Here is a 17,175-nt window from a genome sequence, read left to right as displayed (position 1 = left end):
AGCTTCAAGCTCCTTCAAACAAACAAGGTTTTTTATTGAGTAAGAGCTTTTTTTAAAAAAATTAAAGCTAGAAGCTTCTAAAAGCTGCTAAAAGCTTCATGCCAAACATAGCTTAAATGGAATAAAAAACCAACACTAAACTTCATGTTTCAAGAGCTATCAAATTTATGTCTGTTAAATGGTCTAAAAAACCAACATTGAACTCTCATGAGGTTATTATATTAAATGGCCACTACATAAAACAAAACAAGAGTTATACAAGGTATAAAATAGCCAAAAACCAACAAAGAACTCACCAAATCATAAAATAGCCAAAAACCTTTGATTAATTGTGGATTACGAATCAGAATAATAAATAAATAATAAACAATCTATAAAAAATATAAAATAAAAGTCAAACAAATCACATCTCTAGGGTTTTCAGAAGCCATAGTCTTCTCCACGTCTTTACCATCAATGGCTACTTCAAAGGTAACTTTGAAACTTTTAATAGACAAAAAGCAACAACGAGTTTTGTTTGCAGAAGCTGGTAAGGATTTCATTGATTTTTTATTCAGTCTTCTCGTTTTACCAGTGGGCACCGTCATCAGACTCTTGGGCGATCGAGACATTGTGGGTGGCTTGGCTAAGCTTTACAAAAGCGTCTCAGATCTGAACAATGACTACATACAGCCTAACCAGAATAAGGACGTCCTCTTAAAACCGAAATCTTCGGCTCCATTCTCCTCTCCTAAACTCCCCCTCCTTCCTAATGAAGCTTTTTCATCATCAACCACATCGCCTACCCCTGACTCTGCATCCAGTCTTTACAAGTGTCAGCATTGCAACATTCTTTCTACTTATCCCCGTACTTGTCCGGTTTCACATTGTAACCGTACAATGTCCTTCTCGCCTGCCCCGGGTTCTTCGACCAGTCTTTACAAGTGTGAATCTAAAAGCTGCAACATGCGATCTACTACTTTTCGCATGTGTCCGTCTTGTCCCAATAAATATATCTCCGCTGCTGATGGCTTCGTTTTGAAACCAGCAGCGGATGCAAAGCCGGTAGTAGGATTCGTAAAGGGATTGGTGACATACATGGTGATGGATGACCTTGCTGTTTCTCCCATGTCCACAATCTCTAACATCACTTTGCTCAACAAGTTCAACATCAAGGATTTGGGTGATTTAGAGGAGAAGGTTGTTGATATGGGCATGAATGAGGTATTTCGGTTACATCTTTTGCTTACCACTTCCTAGCTAGTATAATTTACACACAAATACTAGGCTGTTTTGATGTTCTTAGTCTTCCTATTGTTTTAGGTTTAAAACGTGAAAGTACTTTATCAATTTAGGGTTACAAAGGTGTGGTTTCTATGTCGGGGTTAACAATATTTTTAAGGAGGTAATCGAGATTTTTTCTTAAAAAATACACTATTTCTTTTTAGGTCACTTGGATTGGTTATAAAATAAAGTTTTGTTACTACACAAAAGCATAGATCATAATTGTTAAAAGCTATCAGACGAGACGAGACAGTTACGCTTTAAGTCAAGGGAATTGCGCTTTAATTCTCTAGGTGGTGGTTCATGCACACATTCCTGTGAGATTCCTAGATTCTGGAGAGTTTCCGGCCAAATTCTCCAAATTCCGACAAGATTCTAGCCCGATTCTTGCTTTTATCCAAAAAAAACTACTTTTCTACACTCATACACTAATATTTTAAAACTTTTGTTACTAAATAGATGATATAAAGTGTTATATAATATATTTTGTTTATTTTTATTTGAAAAAAATAGTATTCTTTTTCCAATATATAATAAATTTAAAAAAAAAATTCCATTCGCGCTTTATTTTTCTCAGACCCTCACTATTTTTGCGCTTTGCGTCTAATCCCGGAGACTTGTGCGCCTTAAATAACTATGGTATAGATAATCATGATGTTACATCTGGTGAAATAATCCCAATACTTGAAAACATATGTGATAAAGTATAATTTATTTTGTTGATTGATATCATTAAATAAGAACCTAAATATGTTTAAAGACCATATAATTATAAGTTATTTTATGTATATATACACTCTTATCCGAACTTACACGAGTATTTGAATGGTCTTTCAATGATATAGGGCCTGGAACTATTGAAGCATTCACTGAATTCTAAGACGGTGCTCACAAATGTTTTTCTTGGTGACAATATGAAAAAGCGAAAAAGTGATGGTAGTTGATGGTTATGGACTTGTTTAAAGGTACATTTTATGAGTTTTAATGTTTTTCTTGGTGACTATATGAAAAAGAGTAAAAGTAATGGTAATTGATGGTCATGGATTTGTTTAAAGGTACACTTTATGAGTTTTCCTTTAATTGTTTAAAGGCCAAAGTATCATATGATGGGCATGTTTATTCAGCCAAACCATAGACTTAGTTCATGAATATGAGTTTATCATACTGGTACAAATTTATATAAAGAGTTTTATTTATTTCGGAACAAGATATTCCATATTTAACGACGAACATATTCCAACGACAAGTTGTTAGGAAAAGTGGTCTATGGCAACAACTTTAACACCAATACCTATTATGTGCTGACGGACTTATTAAGTTATAGTGATGACTTTTTCGTTGTTAAAGGTGCAAATTCTTGTAGTGATCGATTTGGGTTTTATATCCGATCAAAACATTTCGTCTCACATGTGGGTGGTGAGTGGGGGTTACCTTTGAGATCGTGTATTGATTGTTTGTATCTAGGTATGCATTATCTCATATTTGGATTTTCCTGGACATCCTTTGATAGATCAGTATTGATCCATAAAATTACTAGAAATCGACCAACGATATATTCACTAGAAGTTATTCAATTTACAAAACTATTTTACATATATTGGAAGTTATTAGTATTTATGAAATAATAAACTAAAAATATGTTTACTATTTTCATATTAGATATTATATAAATAAATAATAATTCATTTTCATCATTATTTATATAAAGAAATAAATAAATACTTAAAACCGGATATCCGTAATTCAGATATCCGAAATTTCAGATACGGATTCAGATAATGAAAAGGATATCCAGAATTCTAAAAAAATATCAAAACAAAAGTGTCTACTTTTCCAACATACCAAATAGCTAACGAAACACCCGATGTTTAAAAAAAACAAACAAACCAACATAATCCATCGTTTCAAAATAACACATACATAACATGTTTAAAATAACACATAACATTACACATTGTCTCAAAATAAACACATAATCTTCCAATATAAATCCATTTGATTCCAATCCATCCTTCCAAGTTACAACTTCCATGCCCCCATATGAAACCTGTGCAAGAGTATAATTCAAAACGAGTCAACAATTTATTTTTTCTTAACCACATATTAAATGGACTAAAAACCAACAGTAAACTTCATGTTTCAAGAGCTATCAAATTTATGTAGTGTTAACTGTTAAATGGTCTAAAAAACCAACGTTGAACCGTCATGAGATTACTATATTAAATGGCCACTACATAAAACAAGAGTTATACAAGGTATAAAATAGCCTAAAACCAACAAAGAACTCACCAAATCCTAACAGTGGTAAAAAAAATGATACAATCAGCTTAAAAAAAGAGTATAATCAACTTAAAAAAAAAATATAACAGTGAAATAACAGTGAACTTACCAAATCAAAAAATACGTTAAGCAATACTGTTAAATGGTCTAAAAAACCAACGTTGAACCGTCATGAGATTACTATATTAAATGGCCACTACATAAAACAAGAGTTATACAAGGTATAAAATAGCCTAAAACCAACAAAGAACTCACCAAATCCTAACAGTGGTAAAAAAAAAATGATACAATCAGCTTAAAAAAAAGAGTATAATCAACTTAAAAAAAAAAATATAACAGTGAAATAACAGTGAACTTACCAAATCAAAAAATACGTTAAGCAATTTAAGACATTTCATAACTTTCATCAACTGTTTCATTAATGGTATTAATGGTGGGATGTTCCAACGCCAACTCTTTGATACATATGATATAATAGAAAAAACATATGAAAATGGCATATGTATAAAAATATATACAACTGAAATGTAGACCAAGAATTTATTAGAACCTTCTTTCAAGAGCTCAATATCTAAAATGGTATCTTTAATGAAAATTGGTTTATTAGAAGCACACAATCAATCTTGTGCACATACTAAGGTGTTGTTTGTTTTTTTCAGAGGTAAAACATCTACAGTTTGCGGACCACATCTGCAGACATCTGTAGAAGAAGAATTAGATCAAACTTCTGCAGTCTCCAGGAAGAAGACTACTGATTATTTTTAGTTTCTCCAAGCTGCTAACAAATTTCTGAAATTTAACACCTAAAATTAGCAAATACACCAAATTTCTGAAATTTAACACCTAAAATAAGCAAAATACCAACAATTTTTGAAATTTAAAACCAAAAATCATCAAAATACCACCAAATTTCTGAAATTTAACACCTAAAATCAGCAAAATACCCACAAATTTCTGAAATTTAACACCAAAAATCTCAATTTTGAGGGAGAGTGGGGGAAGTCGATGGCTATTGAGGGAGAGTGGTGGAGGTCGATGGCTGCTGTGGAGGTCGGCGGCTGCTGTGGAGGTGGTGGAGGTCAACAGCGCTTTGGAGGGGGCGGAGGTTGACGGCGTTGTGGAAAGGGTGAAGGTGGACGACACTGTGGAGGTTAGCGGGGGTCGACGGCTGCTGTGGAGGTTGGCGGAGGTCGACGGCTGCTGTGGAGGTGGCGGCACTATGGAGGTAGCGGCTGGGAGGTGGAGAAGGGTAGAGGAGAAGGTGCTAGGGTTTGTGTGGGAGAAGCTTCTCTATGTTTTCAAAAATGTGGAGGAAAAGAGAGTCTGCAGACCCAAAAAGAAGACATTGATCCATGTCTGCACCAAAAAGAGGTCACGCAGACCTTTTTTAATGAAAGGTCTTTGACAAAACAAACACATTGCAGATTCAAACGTCTGCGCGTGGTCTGCATGGGGCTGACATAAGGGGTTCTGAAGAGCTTTTCAAAAAAAAAAAAACAAACACCCCCTAACGCTTCTACCATTCTTTAAGTTAAGGAGGTTTGAAAACAATCAAGCACCCGTCCCTAGGTGCTGAAAGCCGACTTGGAGGCAACCTTAGTAACCGGAATTAGCAAAAACAGGATATCTATATTATTGAACTTTCCACCATTTTTAAATGCCAAATCGAGCATCCATGGGTTCTCGATCTTCACCAAGATATTTATCCAACTCATTTTTTATCAAAGATGTTTGCGAACTACCCATGGCCATTTTAAACATCTTTGTCATGAGTTCTTCAATTATCCATTACCTCACTAAAATTAGAACCTCCCATAGGCATTGATGTAGATGACGACCCCTCAAATTTCTTCTCCTTCTGAGGCATAGATTTTTTTTTTATAAAATTCAAACAAATTGCGCAAGTTTGAATCTAGACTTTGGAGGATCCTCTCATCTACATAGTTTTCTTCAACAACTTACTCAATATATTTCCATTTCTCTCTTAGGTCAAGAACTATGACAATGAACATAAAATGGTTTAACTTAGTTACATCCCCCCAATATATTTATATTTCTGACATTTTCTTAATCATCAATATTGATAGAAAAACCATCAATCAAAGTGCCAATCCCATGTATCTCATGCACATAAGAATTAGAAGTCATATAGCAAGAATCCCAAGTATCTCATGCACATAAGAAATTAGAAGTCATATAGCAAGAATTTGAATATCTTAAAATGGCTTCATAAAATATCTTCAAAAAAGGAAACAAGCTATTCACATTGTTTCAGTGGCGGATCCAGAAATTTTTTGCTGGGGGTGCGGATGAGGTGTTCAACCATATTTTCAAGGGGTGCGGTAGGTTTTTTGCCTAAAATATACACTAAATTTTTTTTTCAAGGGGTGCGGCCGCCCACCATGGCCAAAGGCTAGGTCCGCCCATGCATTGTTCCAATCATCATCAATAAGTAAACCACCCTCACACTTCTTAATCTCTTTCTCACAACTAGATTCCTTTAACAATAAGTTAGAAAAGGCTTTTTTTTTAACTTAATAGAGGATTCTAACATTAAAAAGGTGGAATTTCATCGGGTTTCATGTTGAACCAACAAGAGAACATATCATTTCTAAAATCCAAAACATGCTAAGAAAATCAAGAAAGGCAAATTGGATTTAAATAATCCGAACTAGCTCTTTTTGGCCGATAATAATCATAACTCAGTTATTTACCCACTGTGGTTCAAACTTTTCCATTTTGTTTGTAAAATAGTCTGCTGTTAAAAAACATAATGGAGTTAAGTTGTTTTTCCAAATTACAAACCGATGTGTTCAGGATTTTGATCTTAATGAGGATACGAGTCGATTGATATAAATCTTACCTCGAAACAGTGCTCTAAACGACTTGATTCTTGTTAATTAGATGTTTAAACACCCGAATTGAAGCATCATTTTCATCATTTAGATGATACATTATTCTTCCAAAGATAGTGAATCTTGAACACCTATTTAGAACATCTGTTGAAGACATCAGATATCTATTTAAAGGCATATGATGAACATAGAACGACTGTTTGAAAGCCAAAGCCTTGTTGGAGAAAAGCAATGATCATGAAAACCAAACATCTATTCTGGCCAAACAGATGTTTGATACAAACAAACAGTGGTTTGAAGAACATCGGTTAGATCAATGTAACAATGTAACGCTTAGAACAGATGTTTTATGTAATAGATCAGATGTTAGATTTACGCAGATTTTCGCTAGCATCTGTGGAATCTTTTCTGTTAGGAATGTTAGATTTACTATGAGGGTTACGTCAGCTGACTGCAAACAGACCTTTTATACTTGTATAAATAGATCTCATGTGTTAGAGATCTATTTTATCACTTTATAAACAATCATTTTATACGAACAGATATGTGAGTGATCAGGCTGAGGGGGAGTTTGTAAAATCATTGTTATTAGGTTTGTTAAGGTTTAGGCAATTGGGTTTGATTGTACATGTAATATCTCGAAACCTGTTAACAGATTTTGAGATGGGCTTTAGTAGGTTTCCGGGCTTAGGGTTATGATGTTAGGTCATGTTGACCAATTATATAAAGGGCTTTATGCTTTCATTAGAAGGTGATAACACTAGGAGATCTCGAAATACTTGTATCAAACGGTTTTCCTTATAATCGTATGCAAGTTTGCTTTACAATCTATTGGTGTTCATCTTGCCTTCTAGTTTCTTGAATCAATTGTGTTTGAGTGATTCCTCCACACAAACATATTCTTGTTGATATCATATTGTAGTGATCTGTTTCAAGGACTTACAAGTGGTATCAGAGCCATGGAACCTACTTCTAGGCTCAGTTTGTGATATCAAATCGATTCAAGTTATATCTTAGTGTTTTGGAAAATTTTGCAGCTGTGTTTTGAGTGTTTTTCAAGGAAATCAAAGAATTAGTACTTTTGGAAAGCAAATTTTTCTTTGAAGAACAAGAATTGATCTCGGAGAATCTGCTGAAAATTTTGAAAATATTAAAATCCCTGATTTTTCAGGATTTTGCTATTGTCTCACAAGTTTATGTTTTGCAGGTTTTCGCGAATCAATTTTGACAAGTTTCAGATTTCGACAAGGACCCGTTTTTGGCAAGCTCAAGTTTTCGACAAGGAACCGTTTTTTACAAGCTCTAGTTTTCGACAAGTATAAAGTTTTCGACAAGTATCTAGTTTTCAAGAACAACTTGTTTTCGAGATCACAGACTTTTCAAAACAACCTAGTTTTCGATAACCATTAGTTTACGAGAAACTTTAGTTTTCAAGACCATTGGAGGTTTTGAGATCAAAGACTTTTCGAGAAGACTTAGACTTTGGACTTTTCGTACTTTTAATTAACATAATCTAATTTAATCAATATCTGGTAATTCGATCATTAACCATGAATCCTGGAGATTTGAAAAATGCTACTCTTGTTGTTGCTAATGCTGCAAACCTTTAAACAGAATTGGATTCCATCATTGGAACTTCTACCAGAATTCCTAGACTTATGACAGCTGATGACTATTTGGAATGGAAATTTAGGTTTGAACAATATGTGAAGGCCAAAGAGCCCAAGGTATGGAGATGCATTCTTAGGGGCCCATATGTGATCACATATACTACCCATGATGATTCTGAGACTAAGCTGAAGAAACCAGAGGAGTTTTACAGTGATGAATATTTCAAAATCATACAAGAAGATGCTAAGGCATTATCATACTTGACCATGGCCCTGGGTCCTGATATTTCTGTTAATTTAAGGGATGCTACCTCAGCAAAATAGTTATGGGCCAGTTGAAGGAAGTTTTTTAAGGAAATAAAGATAAGGAAGAAAGTCGGAGAAATGTTCAAAATCAGAACCTTAGTACATTTAACTACATTTATGGAGAAACTGTTGAGAACCGGATCAGAAGAATGGTGAAACTGGTTACTCAAATGAAGGCTACTGAGATTGAGTTGAAAAAACAGTATTATCAACCGTCAACTTCTAAATGTATTACCAAAAAGCTGGGACTCTAATGTCGCCATGATCAAGAAGAAAAAAATATGAATCGTATTTCTTTCACTGAAATGATTTCAATAACCAAGTCGTGTGAACTTGATAACCAGCAGAGAGACACGAATCATGGAAACAGCTTGCTAGCTGCCAGAATAACAAGCTCTAGTGCCGGTCAAAATTCGGCAATCATGACCCAGAATAGTGGATTTCAGATGTTTAATGCAGCCGAACCCACTCCTTGCTATGTCTCATCTCCATTCTCTGCCTATAGTCCTGCTGTTGTTAAATCAACTAATTCTAAGTCAAATGTTGTTGTACCACAACCTGCTGCTCCAACCCACTCTATTCAAAATGTCATGTTTATCACAAAGCAAAATGAAGAAAAGTTAGCACTTGCCGCTAGTATGATCAACTGCTTGAATGCTTTTCTGGCATGTGAATTCACTCCCCCAGGTATGAATATATTGATATAAATACTATTTTCGGAAATAAGGATAATGAGAAAATATATGAATATTATCATTGTATTGAAAAAAATTACATATTTAAAAAGATATAGTATAAATAAAATACACGTTTAAAAAATAGGACTAAACCTTTTTTTAAAACTATAACTTTGAGTGTCAAGACAACCTCTTTAATTAGTAGTCTTTGTGTGACATGTTGATAAGTTACTTAAAATGATTACACTTAAGTTTAAGAGTAAATTACAAGTTTTGTCCTTTATGTTTGTATCAAATTGCAGGCGGTGTCCTTTGCCTTTAAATTTGACAAGTTTTGTCCTTAACGTTTCAAAATCATGCATGTTATGTCCTTTAGCCTTAATCCAGTTAGATTTTTTGGTTAAGTATTGTCATGTGCCTTGCACATGAGGGTATCCTTGTCTTTTCACCTTTTCATGGTTTATTGTGTAAATAAGTTATATAGAAGGACTATTTTATAAAATAAAATGATAGTTAATTAAACAATTAAACAAACCTCACATACTCTCTTTCTCTCAGTCTTCTCTCTCTCTCTAAAACCTGTGCAGTCTTTTCTCTCTCTAAAAACTTGTGCACGGTGGTGGATGGTGGATTGTGGTGGGTGTGATGGTGATGGTGGGTTTAGCGGTGGTGGGAGGTATACGGTGGTGGGTGCCATGGTGATGATTGGTTTAGCGGTGGTGGAGGTGTGCGGTGGCGGGTGGTGGATTGAGGTGGGTGTGAAAATGTTGGTGGGTTTGGCAGTGGTGAGAGGTGTACGATGGTGGGTGAAGGGTGGTTCTGATGGTGGTGAGTGAAAGGTAGGTGTGGTGGTGGGTTAGGGGCGACGGAGGGTTAGGGGCGGCGGTGGGTGAAGGGTGGTGGTGTCCGTGTCAGCAACGTCGGCAAATTGTTCCATTTGGTTCTGCAGCTCAGGTTGAATTGCATCCGATTTTGTATCCACTGCGTCGGTTTTGCTTTTAGATTTTATCGGTGGTTCAAATTTGATCTCAGGGACAGGGGGTTCCGGTGATGATACTTCATCCCGTTGAAGCTCTTCAGTTACGAATTCCCCATTTCGTCCTAGCTTTGCTTTAAGCTGGACCTGCAAGTAGATTTTGTCCTGGCTTTTCTTAAAGTTGGACCTGCAACACAGATTGGTTAAAGAGAGAGAGAGAGAGAGGAGGGAGAGAGATGAAGTTTAGAGAGAGAGAGAGTGGTGAATTTCTTTTATTTTTTTATACATTTTTTATGTTTTACGCAATAGCCCCTTAATATAACTTGTTTTACACAATAGTCCCTGAAGAGATAAAATGACAAGAATACCCTCATGTGCAAGACACATGACCATATTTAACCAAAAATCTGACTAAGTTAGGGTTAAAGGACATAACATGCAGGATTTTGAAACATTAAGGACAAATCCAGTCAATTTTGAAGTTAAAGGACACCGCCTGCAATTTGGTACATACATAAAGGACAAAACTTGTAATTTACTCTAAGTTTAATATTTAATTGTTAATGCTATTTATTTAAAATGATTATACTTAATTTTGATATTTAATTGTTAATGTTATTAGAAAGTTTGACCAATTTTTAAGATGGAAATTTACTGATGTGTGTATATATATAATATTAAAATTTAGAGAAAAAAATTTTATGTATGATATTAAAATTGGGAGAAGAGATTTGACATTAACACGTGACATTCTTTGGAGTCATTTACTATAACAAGGATTTGAATTATTTTAATTCCTACAAAAATAATTAAACTAGGTGTTTTTCCCCGCGCTAGTAGTTTTTCACCTTTTGGACGTTATCAGCAATTAGGTACATCTCAAGCATTGTTTTCTGCTATCCAAAGGCTCAGAATCTATAACTCTATAACTCGTTCTGGCTACAAATAAACCCAACTTTTCAAAAGAACCCAACAAAAGTTCTAAAGGGAAAAGATAATGCGTGGGATAAAAATATGTGGACGCGTGTATGCACTGTAGATCAAGCAACTAATGACCAAGATTAACAAAAACACTATTTAAATCATGTACGTATTAGTAGATAGGGTAATTGCCATGCCAAAACAACAAATTAAGAAATTTTTTGATATCATCATCTCCTTGGTGTTAAAATGTGTTCAAAATCCATTAACATAAATTCATAGGGTAAGAGTTTACATACATACGTAAGACAAATTCAAATACATCTCACATGAATATGAGGTCATCATCATCATCAAGTAAACAACATGGACAAATTTTATGACAATTACAAACCATAATAGTCTCAAACCCTATTAAAATCAAGGTTTACACCCCTTAGGATCTAGCAATAATTCGAACAACAACAGAGACGAAAATTCAATGCATGAACATATCAGATGAGGACACCCATCATTCATTGATAAACTGTAGATTAAAGCAACAACCAGCCATCGAAGTCTATTAGAGTCTCATTGATAAACTGTCGTACTTGCATTCACATTACACGTGTAGGTTATAACACACGAACTAACATAAATTATTTGGACTAGTTTCGTTGAACTTAAAGTTAAATTGCTAATTTTCTATGCAAGTTCTAAAGTTTGTAACCTGAGGGACTTTATGTGTATTTAATAAAAACAAAACCTTAAACTCGGACCAACAAATATAACATAAACTCTCTCCCAAATCCGGACACACTTTTAAACTCGGAAACCCCAAAACTCAAACCCGGACACCCTTAACTAAACTCTCAAACTCAGATACTTCTATATCCCTAAACTAACTCCGGAAAACCACCCCACCCCTTTGCAAATCCGGAGCACCATCACACCCCTCCATAAATTTGGAATCCTCTTATACTCATACATAAATTCGGAACCTTTGGTCTTTATACAAACTCAGAACAACGTTTAAAACTCTAACCGACTCAAAGGTTCTGTATATACATAACACATGCAAACCCTAATTGTGTATTCAGAACCTGCATCTCAAATTTTTCCTCTCTGAACAGCGACTTTGGTCCACAAGGATTGCAACTCTCTTGTTTACCAAGCTTTTCTCAATCTCTATCTCTCTCGGTAACACATCTCAACCTCGTTTATAGTTTTTAATTGTGTTTTGTTTATGTGATTACGTGAAAACTGGATTCTTGAATGTTATGGTTGTTAGAATCAGGTTCTTGATGATTGGTGTATTGTTTATGAAGTTTGTTAAATTTTAGTTGCGTGTGCATGCATGTATAGGGCTAGGGTTTTGATTTATAACATGAGCTTGACGATAACTTGAGGATAAAACTGATCTACATACTGTTGTACATGTCTTAGTAGTCGAAAAGTTTGATAATATCATCACAAACACATTTTAATAAAAACTCGATTTTAAACAAATTCTATGCAAATTTTTAGGTCGACTTGTATGGATTGTAACTTGATTAAAACATAATGAAAATGTGTGGTTCTTGAGTCTAACATGAATTTCAATGAAATAGCTTTCAAAACCAACTGGATTCATAATTTTTGACAAGTTTAGGTCAGTCAAAAATTAAAACGGAAACATAGCTACATGTTGCGTTTTTTCTGCAGAAATTGAAGTCTCTTACGAAAGTCATAACTTCATCTATAATTGAAGTTAATACTTGAAAATTTTTACAATAGGTAGTCGTAGGAGGCTACAAAATTCTCCAACTAGAATTTCGTCAATCGGATTGACGAGGATTTTTCTATAAAATAAACCGTAAACTGTCGACATAATGTGATGAAATTGCCCTTTACGTGCTAATTGATTTTTGGTAATTTTTCTGTGAACAATTAGACATTGAGAAAATTAAACATGCCTTTTCGGACCTAATGGCATGTCTCATAGATTATTTGTATTTTTTCTAGTTCGTTTACTATATTAAACAAAATTCACGAAAACAGCTCAACAATGGACGTTGAGCTGAAACTACTGAAATGAGATGTTTATGTATATAAGTGCAATTGTTTGTTAGTATGAGGTGTTGTTTATAATTTGACATCTAATCGAATATCATTAAAACATGTTGTAAGATGTACACATACACGTAACCTCATGAACGTATAACTAAGTGTCAACGTGTATGCATATTATGTGGTAGTATACGTGTAGAATTCAAGTGACTTATGTGAATATCAGCTAACAATAAAACTATAACCATATTAGGACGTGGTTGACCACACCTAACTCTAGTCACTAAAATTATAACCGAGCAAATCTAAGGTGAGTTCACAACTTTACTAAAAGCATGCATCCCAGGTTTGGGGACTACATTACCCCTGGTTTTGGGACTACACATATATTTCTGGAGGGAATACTACAATTTAAATACTTTAGTTTAATTTTGTCTATAGTGGACTAATCGGAATATCTATCTTGAAAGTGCCTACTCTTTATACCGATTAGATGCAGGGATATGACAGACGGGGTATTAGTTGATAGCGCTATTTGGTTTGACAAACCTCACACCGTACGAGGAGCCGGGCGTGAAGTTTTGACCTTTCCTTTGCATCAATGCCGATAAACATTGATGTGGGGCATAAAAACATACATAGTCAGTATTCAGTACTACATTGTTTAGTTGCTTAACAGTGGGTTAGCTACCCATGACATGCCATTAAAAGAAGATGTCCACAGGGACCGAACAATAGTTGCTACGATAGGCGCCATTGAATGGATACCGGCAACAACCAACATCTCAGGCTAAGAAACCCAAAACTATTACAAGTGGCCACAATGAAAACCCCCAAAAACTAAAGGGCATGCGACAATCCAAGGTTCTAACGAACGTCATTCCCCAAAATCTAGATGCGATACTATGCAATGTCGCCGCCAAGGAGGTCGTTGCCATGTCTCCGCCTGCCTTTAGTCTCATTTTTTTTCTCTTTCTCTATTTTTGCCTCGGTTGTCTACATTTCAAAAGAAGCCAACAAAAGTTTTGAATGGAAAACATATCACGTGCGCGGACCCCGAACATGCACCATAGATCAAGCAACTAATGATCAAGATCAATAAAAGCACTATTAAAATCCTTCACATTTTAATAGATAGTATAGTGTAGTGTAATGTAGTATAACATAACATAACATAATATTGCAAAATACATCATTTGTCGTGTATAGTTTGTATGGTTTTTTCCTTAATATTAGTTTCGTTTTAATTAGAATATTTGTACATTTGAGTCGTTTGTGTTTTGCAGGTCCTGGTTGATTAAAGTAGCCAAAAAGCAGAAGAAAACGAATTATAATATACTAGAACCAAATTGGGAAGCGAATGAATGATTGGAAGTTTAAAAAATGAAAAAAATCATGTTTTATTACCCTTCGCGTGTCACGAAGGGTTCGTGGATTACGTTCGCGTGTCGCGGAGGGAAGATTTGACGACTTGACTTGATTTAGCAATGCCATGGGCTGCGAAACATGGTCTTGGGTCTACAGCGGGCCACCAAACCATATAAGCACATCGAATTTAGTTAAAATCGAGATATTGGGTCGTGAAAGTTCTCCAGCCCAGCAGAATTTGTGAAAACATGTTTTTGGGCCTTTTGAACAATTAGATATGTATTGATTGGATCCTATAATAAAGAATACTCAACCGTAATCCATGCGATACATATATACATCATACTTGGACGTAAAGAATCATTTTTGGAACCATACATCGACTGATATATTCACTTTGGACGAACATCAGACGAACGTAATTATTCTGGACGAAATTGAGAGCTTCTTTTGCAAGGATTGAAGGATAGAATCATTGGGTTTGAAGTTGGAGCCAAAAGTTTGAAGCTTACGGGTTCTACTTTACCGATTCTTCTTGTTTCTTCGTCCTTTGTTTTCTATTTTAATGAATTCAGTTATGAGACTTTGTTTTATTGTTTTTAAAACTATGATTCTTGGCTAAATTACTTAGACTACCAAGGTTTTGATGAACTTTTGAATAAAGTATGGATTTTAATCGTTTGTTAATTTGTTTTATGGATTTATCATGAAAAGTAACGAACTTTGGAATATTGATTTAATGTGCATGCGTATTTAATCTTGTTTTAAATCTGATCACATGTTTCACTTGCGTTTTTGTGGATGGCTTCCATGTATGAATGCTAGTTAGGTCATGGACTATGTGTTAGTGACTAGTTTACGGTTAATTGTTATAAGAACCTTAAAACCTTTTGATAATTTATATGATATATATTGCATTCAAAGTGTCATTTTTACAAAACATTAACAAAACGCCATTTACATTGATGTTAAAATCTTCAAACAACACTATTATAGTTATTACACATAAATTTCATAACAAAAGAAACTATCGTATTAGCGGAAGCTTTCTAAGTTGCGTGTTTGGTCCTTGTACTAGCTTGATCTTCATCCGATCCATTCCATGAATTAACTAGTCATCAAAAACACTCAAACTTATTAGTTATGAATGCTAAAATATGTCTATTTGAGTTTATATGCACAAAACAGCAATCAGCAACAAAAATTCAGTGACCCGTTGCGCGGCGCGACGGGATGAATGCTTCGGTATCGCGTGACGCGACAAGCGTCGCGGGCCGCGAGCCCTACATTTTGACAGAATGTGCAGTTTTGAAACCTGCACATTCCCAGCTCAAACCCATTTTACTAAAATGTTCATAACTTCTTCGTTTCTAGTCCGATTTGGGTCACGTTTCCTTCTACATGACCGTAATCAGGTTATCTATAACATGTAATCAAAATCCCATATTATGATTTGAAACTTTCTTAACTTTATACTATCTGAATTCATAAATTCTTACAAGTTATATTGACCCGTTTCAAAATTTGAACTATAACTTTATTTTATAATCTTAAATCGGCTACAATCAATACAACTCAACATACTTATATTTACGACACATTTTGTGAAAGAATTAAGTGTCGTTTTCAAAGTACTTATTTTATAATCGATTCATTTCTCTTAATAAGCGACATCCATCGCTTTAATTTACCAAAGTTTAATACTTTGGTGATTTTGACCCGTTTGATTTCTATAGCGAAATCCATCGCCTTTTTACAAACAAACACGTAGTATTAGAGTCAATTTGACCCGTTTAAACTTTCGAGTGGAATCCACCACTTTCCTCACTTCTATATTCCCGAAATTCCTACTTATTCTTGTTTAGATACTACAAACGAAATCCTTCGTTTTAGTATTATCCAACATTATAAAGCATTACTTATCATTCAACAATTAAACATAAAAGTTCTAAACAAGATATTACGAAGCGAATAACCATATACCTTTAGAGCTTTCCTTTTAAGTGGGTATCCGTTCCGCCTTGCCCACTTGATGATCCACCCAAATCACCTATATGATTGATTCGAATATATTGTTTAGAACTCATGGTTCAATATTCGATATTTCATACGCTTGTTTAGTCAATTAAACGATTATTTCATATTTTTCAAGTAATTCAATTCTTTCAAGCATTTTATCAAATATCTAGTGTGCATACTTAGCATTCAAACACTATCATGTTCATGATTAATAACTTTAACCATGTTTAAGCATAGTTATTCAATTCATATATCAAGAACACTTCAATCACACTTGAATTTGCATTATAACCATCAATCAACATCCAATATCACAAGACTACATGAATTCTTCACAAAAACCCATATACCCTTATATGACAATTAATGAAACTCATGAATTATGATATGAATGAATCAATCCATAGTCTAATACTCATTCCTAGACTTGTATTCATCATAATTTAGCCATAATCTTCATCAATTCACCATAAATTTCTGTTACTAGAATTCAAGAATCATCAAAATATCTTCATATATCAAAATTAAGCATACCTTTTGATATACTAAGTATGAGGATCACTTATTTAGCCTTGAATCACCTTCAATTTGGTTTTGATTCTTTGATTTTGAGTGAAATTGTGAGATTAGGGTTTTGGAAGAGATGGAGTTCGCTCCTGATGTCTTAATCGAACAGAACCACACACAAAAGTGTGTGGTTTCATATTTATCTAGTGTTTTATTTAAAAAAAAACATCTTTCCAAATTGGCACAATTGATCCCTCTAGTTTTTAAGTTAATACAATGGTTAGAATTCTTGGATTTTCCTATCTTTTCTATTAGGATTTTTAACTAGGTTAATTATTCCTTGTTCAATTCTTATCGTTTTTACT

General features: G+C 34.4%; 1 protein-coding gene across 1 annotated transcript; it reads left to right on the top strand.

Annotated features, from left to right (window-relative positions):
* Positions 1–705: 705 nt before the first annotated feature.
* LOC118484703 lies at positions 706–2,301 on the top strand. Its single transcript, XM_035980542.1, has 2 exons — positions 706–1,203; positions 2,109–2,301. Exons 1-2 carry the CDS (start codon positions 880–882, stop codon positions 2,205–2,207), a joined length of 423 nt encoding a protein of 140 aa, XP_035836435.1. The 5' UTR covers positions 706–879; the 3' UTR covers positions 2,208–2,301.
* Positions 2,302–17,175: the final 14,874 nt, after the last annotated feature.

Source organism: Helianthus annuus, chromosome 12, assembly GCF_002127325.2.
Source record: "Helianthus annuus cultivar XRQ/B chromosome 12, HanXRQr2.0-SUNRISE, whole genome shotgun sequence".
Classification (NCBI taxonomy): domain Eukaryota; kingdom Viridiplantae; phylum Streptophyta; class Magnoliopsida; order Asterales; family Asteraceae; genus Helianthus; species Helianthus annuus.
Note: the sequence above shows the minus strand (reverse complement) of the source record. Positions and strands in the feature narration are given on the sequence as shown.

Coding starts and splice junctions, on each gene's coding strand:
- LOC118484703 (XM_035980542.1), top strand. CDS start 880: ATGTCCTTCTCGCCTGCCCCGGGTTCTTCGACCAGTCTTTACAAGTGT. Junction 1,204..2,108: donor TTGATATGGGCATGAATGAG/GTATTTCGGTTA, acceptor TCAATGATATAG/GGCCTGGAACTATTGAAGCA.